This window comes from Lutra lutra, chromosome 15, assembly GCF_902655055.1.
Source record: "Lutra lutra chromosome 15, mLutLut1.2, whole genome shotgun sequence".
Taxonomy (NCBI): Eukaryota; Metazoa; Chordata; class Mammalia; order Carnivora; family Mustelidae; genus Lutra; species Lutra lutra.
Genome location: NC_062292.1, coordinates 43242523 through 43250976, shown reverse-complemented (window position 1 = coordinate 43250976; position 8454 = coordinate 43242523). Strand labels below are relative to the sequence as shown.

At 59.3% G+C, this 8454-nt stretch overlaps 1 protein-coding gene across 1 annotated transcript in view; it reads right to left on the bottom strand.

The window, feature by feature from the left end:
* The window catches only part of SOX13 (SRY-box transcription factor 13), a 30816-nt gene that overhangs the window by 1218 nt on the left and 21144 nt on the right, over window positions 1-8454 (bottom strand). The window contains 11 exon segments of the mRNA XM_047704321.1: window positions 26-242; window positions 1211-1354; window positions 1674-1770; window positions 1935-2044; window positions 2430-2592; window positions 2824-2909; window positions 5442-5556; window positions 5962-6030; window positions 6409-6581; window positions 7781-7867; window positions 8152-8263. Coding sequence (XP_047560277.1) covers window positions 26-242; window positions 1211-1354; window positions 1674-1770; window positions 1935-2044; window positions 2430-2592; window positions 2824-2909; window positions 5442-5556; window positions 5962-6030; window positions 6409-6581; window positions 7781-7867; window positions 8152-8263 — 1373 coding nt within the window.

Below are 8454 nucleotides of genomic sequence, written 5' to 3'. Positions count from 1 at the left end.
CGCAGCGCAGGGACGTGGGACTCACGGAGTCACGTAGCTCTGGCGGGCGTCCTGGCGCCGTGTCCTCATCAGGGCCTTGTACTCGCCCACCCGGAGCCGCTTGCCCTCCACGATGCACGTGCGCTTGGGCCGCGGCTTGTACTTGTAGTCAGGGTACTTTTCCAGGTGCTGGCGGCTCAGCCTCGCCTGCTCCTCATAGTACGGCTGCTTCTCCTGGTTGGTCATGGACTTCCAGCGGGAGCCTGGCCCAATCCCCGGGGCGGGCAGTCACTGCAGGGCTCCGCCCACCCTCCCCAGCACCCCAGGGGCCCCCAGACGTGGGTCCCCAAGTGAGACCACAAGGCGATCTATGCGCCAGCATTTAGCAAGAAACGTGGCCCAACACGGGTGCTCCTTGGAGTCCGAGGAGCAAATGAATGAATGAAGCTGGCACACGTACTGGTGTCTATACACTCAGCACCCACGTCTCCAACTACCTAGCAACTTCTGGGAGGCCTCTGGTCTGCATGATTTGCATAAACAAAACAGCCAACCCCAGGCCACCAACAACAGACAGTCTGTCCCCCAGCCCTCTGCTTAAGGCAAAACACCTTGTCAACTGTCTTGGTTGACAAGACCCATGGGGGTCTCTATCTTGAAGACAACAGCTGACTTCTAGCCCCACCTGCCCTCCCATCCCTCCTCGACCTCCAGTCAGGACCTAGAATTTTTAAAAAACCCTTTCTACTGGGGCAGTGGCTGGCTCAGGAAAGCATCTGACTCTCGGTTGGGAGTTTGAGTTTAATTAAAACTTTTGTAAAAATTATTGATTAGTAAAAACTATTGATTATATATATATTATTAAAAGACCTTTCTAATGACAGCCCAGAAACACCAGTCCTTCCTGTTTCCTGCCAGAGCCAGACATCCAAGGGTCTGGGCAAACATAACAGATTAGGGAGAGATCAGGGGTTAAAGAATGTGTATCTACATGCATGCGCACGCGCGCACACACACGTACACACACACATAGACACACACACCCTAGTTCTTGGGTGCAGAGCCCTACAACGATACAAGACCCCAGGACCTAGCCTCTAAACATCCTGCCTAACCAATGTGACTCCAGACTCCTCTGAAAGTCAGGATGATGGGGACTGTCACCCAGCAAGGAGACCGCTGTCTCCCAGAGCCCTGAGAGCCCCCTGACACCCCACTCACTGCCCCTTACCAAGGATCTTGCTGATGCTAGAGTTGTGCATGTCTGGGAAGGCTTGGAGGATCTTCCTTCGCTCATCCTTGGCCCACACCATGAAGGCGTTCATGGGCCTCTTGATGTGGCTGCTGTTGCGGGACTCGGGAAAGTGGCGGGAGCCTAGGGGACAGGGCTGGAGTCAGCCAAGCAGGGCAGCTCCTCTAGGGTAAGGAGGCCTCCCGGGCTGGCAGTCATCTCCGACTTGATCACTAGGGGGCGATGGCGGGGCTCCCACAGCCACCATGGACACCAGCAGCAAGACCTCATCAGAGGCCCAGCCAGAGACTGGGGACTGAGAAGGGACAGACACACAAGGGGACTCCAGAGACAGACTATGGGAGAAAAGGCATCAGGGACAGGACAACCTGACCCACCCTGGGCCCTGTGGGAATCAGAGGAGGGCCCTCCTCCACACCAGCCTGTCGCCTGGGGCCCTCACCGTCCATGTCGCAGCCCAACATGGCTTCCTCGAGGGGGTGCACGCAACTCTCCTCCAGCCGCTCCTTGGTCGGGGACGTGTCCAGGCTGATGAGGTCCTGGGGTTGACAGAGGAAATCGGTACATCACTCCACTGCCCTCGGCATCATCCCACTGCCCTCCCTCACCCCTCCTCTGGTGACCTCAGACTTGAGTCTTCTGCCCCAGTTCGTGGTCTATTGTCGGATCCCTAAGCCCTGGTACAGGGGAGTGGGGGCCGTACCTTGCGGAAGGGAGCATTGGGAGAGCTCTCTAACGCCCCACTGTGGCCATGCAGCAGCTGTCGAGCGTCCTGAATGGCTTTGGTGACAGCGTCCCCTTCACCGAGGAAGCCTATGGGAGGACAAAAGGGAGCAGAGGGGGTCAACCCCGTCCACACCAAGCTACTCCTGCAAGTTATTCACCTGGCTCGGGGTCCCCTCTTGCCCCTCTGCACCGTACATCCCCAACTGGGCACTATTTACATTGGCTGTTGCACAGTGTGCCAACAGACTAGAGAACCACTTCCCCTGAAATTGTGCAATTCAGTGGCCTGGATCCCTGATGTGGGGGTGCCCGGTCAGATCTGGCAGAGGGCCAGAGAGCAGGGGAGCTTCTGAGATGCTAAGTGTGGAAACAGGCCAAAGGCAGGTCTAACCCCTGTTTTCCAGAAACTATAACCCAGAGAAGGGAAGGACATGCCCAGGGCCAAAGGATGCCCTCCTGACAGAAAGCTTACCCAGTGGCAGGCTGGGCGGGCTGGTCTGCAGGTCCCGCGTGGGGGCCCCATGGCTGGGGGGGCGGGGTCCGCAATTGTTCATCTTCAGGCTTGGGGAGCTGGAGGCATTGGGCAGCTCGGGGGCCTTGGGTTTGGCCGTGAGGTTCAGGGGCTGGGAGGGTTCCTGAGGGAGACCCAGAGATCAGAGGCTGAGACAGACACGGAGATCCAGAGGGACAGAGAGGACACATGGAAACAGCAAAACAGACAAGCATACCAGGGACAGACAAGCAGATGGCAGGAACAGGTGAACAAGGACAGAGGAGGGCCCCCACCACCCCCTAGGGAGGCAACCCCAGCCATCCCATGCAAGGGAGGCTGCCCCAGGCCAGGGGCAAGGTGGAGGGGACAGTACCTGCAGGGGGTGGTGGGCAGCCATGGCCCCGGGCCTCTTCACCACGGGGGCAGGGGGCGTGTGCAGCAGCGGCAGGGGATAATCCACTATGGAAAAGGCGGCAAGGAGAAAAGTCCTGGATGAGCACAGAACAGCAGACGGCCTGCTTGACGAGGTCCCAGCGGTACCAAGGGGACAGAGGCTCGCAGCCAGCCCAGTTTGCTTCCAGCCAAGTCTCTCCCCAGCCCCAGAGTGCCGAAGGCCTCCCATGCCCTCATCCCCGGCTGTCCTGCCCTTCCCAACCCACAGAACCTCAGGTTCCAACCCAGTGGTAACAGAGGACGGGTATAAACCAGTGCTTGCTCTATGAGTACTTGTGTTCCATACCCACTATGTTCAGGGTATGAAAGCCGCTCCCCATGTTAGCCCGTCTCCCGCAGAGGCTCACGGTAATCCCTAGCATGGGGTGTAGTAGAGGCGCTCAGCCCAGCACCCCAGTGTGCAGAGAAACAAAGATGGGAAGACAAAAGACGGGTTGCCTACATAGCTCAGAAATGGGAACACAGACCCGGGAATCCGGGTCCTCAAGACTCCACAGCCCATCCTTTCCCCTTTACGCAGCCCCCAACCTCTCCATCCTACTGGGCCCACCTCATTCGCCCTCAACCCAGCCCTGCTTCAAGAAGCGGACGATTCAGGTGGAGAGCGGAGCTGTGTACACAAATCACTAACCCCAAGGCCGGTGAGGATACGGCCCGGCATGGGTAGCATGCCGGAGAACTGGGTTCCAGCTGGGGCGGCCTGAGCAGGCTCCTTGGGGCTAGTGGCTGCAGGCGGCCAGGCAGAGGGGAGCAGCAGGCTGAAAGCCAAGTTGGGGGAAAGGAGACTGGCCCAGGATGGGCAACCCTGGGAGTTCGTGGACCCCGTGCTGTAGGCGTCAGGGCACCGTGTAGTGCTTGTGAGCTCGGGAAAGGCATTCCACACTGGGCTTGGGGCAGGGCCCTCTGCTTACTAGGATTCTGGGGCCAACAAAGCCGGTGGCAATCTGGCCAACTGAGGACTTCCACAGCTTACTTCCTGCCTTCCTTGTCCAGAAAGCACGGGGACAGGTGCACCCCAATGCCCCCAGGCCCTGCCCTCCTCACCCCAGCAGCTCTAGTCACCTGAAGTTACAAAATGGGGGTCCATGCTGCTGGTCTGCTCCCCCTTCCTAGTCTCCCTACCTTCCCGGCTGGAAGCTTCCTGAAAGACAGGGCCTGACGTTTTCAGTCCTCTGTGTCTCCACCCCCCAGGGGTGCCTGGTGTAGAATGAAGCAACAGCAGAGTCAGTGACCCGCGAACTGTGCCCATAGCCCACAGGCCTTGGTGGCAGGACCACAGGAACTCACCGGCCTGGTCTCGCACACAGAACAGGGAGGGTGGACCGGAGGGACTCGACCTAAAAGCAGTCCCCACTCCTGGGGCAACTATGGGCAACATCCCTGCCCTGTCACCTTTCACAAGGAATCCATAATCATGGCCTACGAATTCCCCGTGCCTCTGTCCCACCACCTCCGCCCAAGTGCAGGCTGTCCGGTTGTCCCTAGAACTTCCTGAGCAGCCCCCCCACAACTGGTTCACGCTCCAGCTGGCACCCCCCGTCCCTCTCTGCTCCCCGTCACCCACAGTCAGTGTGACAACGCACCCTCTGTTCAATCACTCAAGCATATCTGGTTCTACAAAAGATTCCCTCGCCAGCCTGTTCCATGACCACCCCATCACGTGCTCCCCTCAACTCCAACCCTGGCCAGCTTCTGGCCTCAGGCTCCAGGGTCTCCGCCTCAGACTGCCCTTGACCCTCAGCTTCAAACCCACAGTCCACCTCCTAGGCCCTAGTTAATTTCTGACCTCCTCAGAAAGCCTTCTCAGATTGCCTGGTTACAAGCATCTTTCCTCCCTCCCCAGACGGCATATTCCCAAAGCTCTGAGTCCAGCCTGATCACCCCGTGGCCACCAGACATCATAGCGTCTGACAGGTGGCTGGCGCTCAGTCTGCGTTCACCGGATTTCGGTGGTGGGGCAGAAGGGGCACGGTTGGGGAGAGACAAGAGTGAGTGAGGGGGCCACCTGGGTGGCTCAGTGGGTTAAAGCCTCTGCCTTTGGCTTAGGTCATGATCTCAGGGTCCTGGGATCGAGCCCCGCATCGGGCTCTCTGCTCAGCAGGGAATCTGCTTCCCGGACATGCACCACCACACCCCCGACCCCGCCTGCCTCTCTGCCCACTTGTAATCTCTGTCAAATAAATTAAGTCTTCAAAAAAAAAAAGGGGGGGGGGGGAGTGTGAGTTTGGGAAATGTAGACACCTCAGTGAATGTCCGAGATGTTTCTATTCTGGTCCAGTAAAGGTACCAGAGTTGGGGAAACTGCACCTAGACCGGCCACACTCACTTCCGTCTGCAAAGTACTTCTCGGTGTTGAAGCGCTACTGTGTTTTATTCTCGCAGTGAAGTTCAGAAAGAAGGGATTCTTCTTCTACTGGACAGATCCAAAAGTGAGGCCCGGGAAGGCCACATGGCAAAGGAATGCATGACGGCGGTCCCGGGCTCCTTCCCAAACCTCAGGACAGCCTCCGCTAGCGACCGCACCCCACCCCCACTCACCTGGTTTGCAAGGGATGGGCTGAATAGGCAAGGCCAGCTGGGACTCAGGAGTGACAGGCAGGGGCTGGTGGCTCGGGGGGAAGGCCGGGATCATGACATAAGGCATGTTGACCTGCTGAGGGTGAAGAAACCCTGTGTGAGTCCCTGCAGGCCCACACAGCTCAGCACAGGACACGGCGCGGGGACCCCTGATGTGGGAGGCGCAGAGACCCCAGACACTGGAGGCCCAGTGTCTGGTACAGGGCCAGTCTTCAAAAGACTCCAGCGGACCCCACATCTCCTCCCGCTCCCTGCCCTCAGCTCAGCCCCAGCTGGGGACGAAGATACTCCGGCGGCTCCCTTAGAACAGAGGAAGGTGACGAGGGTCTGGGGCCAGAGCAGAAATGAGCCCCTTCCTCAGGGTCACGTCTGAGTGATTCTGCTTAATCTGTGCCCCGTCCCTCCCTGTTCCTGGCATGTCCCAGCTGGTATCACCGCCACCCCCCCCCACCCCCCGCCCTGGGGCCACCCCCTTCTTTACCTGGATCTGCTGCTGGAGGAGGTTGATCTTATGTTGCTGCTGAATCAGCTGCTGCTGCTGCTTGGCGATCTGGCGGCAGGAAAGAGCAGGGGGCACGGCCCTCAGCCCCAGCCCGGCGCCCGCCACCCCCGCACATACCGTGCCCTGGACAGGGCAGGCGGCAGGCAGCCCCCCTTCACAGTGCCTTCCCCCTCTCCACGAGCTCACTCCTCCCTCAGAGGCCACGGCGGGAGGTGGGACAGGAAGCAGCCCTCACACAGAGCCCTGCAGGCCCCCTCTGCTCCCCGGGCCCCCACAGGGCTGTCCAGAGGGCAGCTCTGGGACTCCTAGGGCCCCTGCCCCCAGCCTCGGCCTGCACGCGCCAGGGCTGCCCCCAGTGTGCTTCCTCCAGGCCCCGATAGCCTCCCCCTCCCCCAGCCAGACAGCCAGACACCAGCCAGGACCTACCTGCTCCTGCTGCTGCCGGGCCAGCTCCATCTGCTGCTGCTGCTTCTCGAACAGCATGGCGGCCATGTTCTTCTGCTCGGAGTGCGCCGTCAGGAGCTGGTCCCGCAGCGTGGACAGCTGGTGGATCATGACCAGAAGCTGGAGCTCCTTCTCGGCCAGGCTCTCCTGGGTCCCTGCTCCACGAGGAAACAGCCACCGGCGAGAATGTTGTTTTTCCGGCCATCTGCCCACCCATGCGTCCTCCCACCCACCTGAGGTTCACTGCTCAATGGCTACTTCCCGGGTCCCTCCCTGTTAGGGGCTAAGTGACAGAGGACGGAGACATGATCCTTGCTCCGGAGGAGGCTTGCTTGCTGTCAGACAACCACCTGCCCCAGGTTCCCACCCACAGCCACTGCTTCCAGCCCCTGGAAATGCCGGCCGTGGGACATCTCAGTCCTGCATCACTTCTTGGAGGTCCCCGAGTGCCCCGAGCCGCAGGATCAGTGTGGGTAACTATCCCACAGGAGGGGCCAGCGGGACACGCCGCTCAGGCCTTGGAATAAGATGCAGGAGGCGTGCAGAAACCCGGGGTTCAAATTCCCACTTGAACTGATCCTGTCTGGGGACTCTTGGACAAGTAACCGACTTCTCTGTGCTTCGGATTTTTTAATCTACAGATGAGCACAAGAGCGGTCCCTTCACAGGGGTGCCGTGGGGCTAGGATAATGAAGGTAAGGCTTAGTCCAGAATCTGGCACATGGTTCTCGCCCAGTAAGGGCCTCTGCTTCCTGCCCTCCAGCTGAGCTCGTGACAGATGCCACCGGGCCAAGCTGCAGACCACTCGCCTCAGAATCACTCAGGGAACCTTCAACAAAGACACATGCCCAGGTCCCCAGCCCCTGGAGTTCTCATTCAGCAGGTGGAGTGGAGTGGAGCATCCGTACGGTCTTCAAGCTCCCCTGGGGTTGTGACCGACCACACTGGGAAAGCAGCCACGCTCATGAACCAAGCAGCAGCCCTTGAATTTACTTAGTGAGGTCCTGGTGGCCCAGAATTAATTTTTAGCAGTGAAAGGGCACGTCCAGCTCATCTGATACAGTTAGACACAGATCTGGGAAGTGGCATTGACCTGCCGGGGGTCACAAGGGTTCCTATAAGAGTCCAAATCCATACTCAAGGACCAAAAGTCCCACCAGGCCTCTCCTGCCAGAGAAGCCAGACAGAATACTCAGTTCCCAGAGAAGGGATGGTGCCGACCCCCGAGGCCAGGCAGGAGGGGACCCAGAGCCGCCCCCCACCCAATAGCCCTATAGGCCCAGACTGCATGGCCAGGCTGGGAGGAGGAAAAGGGTTCAGATACCCTCCCCTGTCTACCCACATGGGTCTTCACCTTTGACATCTTTGGTTTCCACAGAGCTCCTTCCCAGAAACCTCTCCTTCCAGTCACTGGACAGTAGCTTCTCGATGGCGGGCACAACTAGAAGATACGAAAGGGATGACGAAAGGGATGACGAACGGCATTCCCAGCACCGCCCCCCATGCCCGCCTCCAACGAGGGCAGACGTCTTACCCTGCTTTATTGCCCCCCCAAGATTTTGTGGGAGAGAGAGACGAGCAGGGGGAGCAGCAGAGGGAGAAGCAGACTCCTCACTGAGCAGGAAGCCTGACTTGGGGCTCAATTCCAAGACCCCGAGATCATGACCCGAGCCAAAGTCAGACACTTCACGGACCAAGCCACCTAGGTTCCCCTAGACATCCTACCTTCTTTTAAATGTTGGTTGAAGTCCAGCTTCTCCTGGCTTCCAGAGGCAGCCTCAGAAGCTCCCGGTCTCTTGGGTTCCGGGGACCCATTGCTCTCAGGGGAGCTGCAGTCCTGCAACACACACTGAATGTCACTGTCACCCTCAAGAGAAGGGGGCAGACTGCAGGGGGAACCAAGCAGCCCTGGGACATGCACTCCCTCTCCACCACCACCCCCCCTGGCCCCCCAGCCAGGCCCTCTCTCCCCACCTTCCCAACCCTCCCTCTGGCTTTGCCCCATATAGTGAAGGCAGAAAAGGTTTG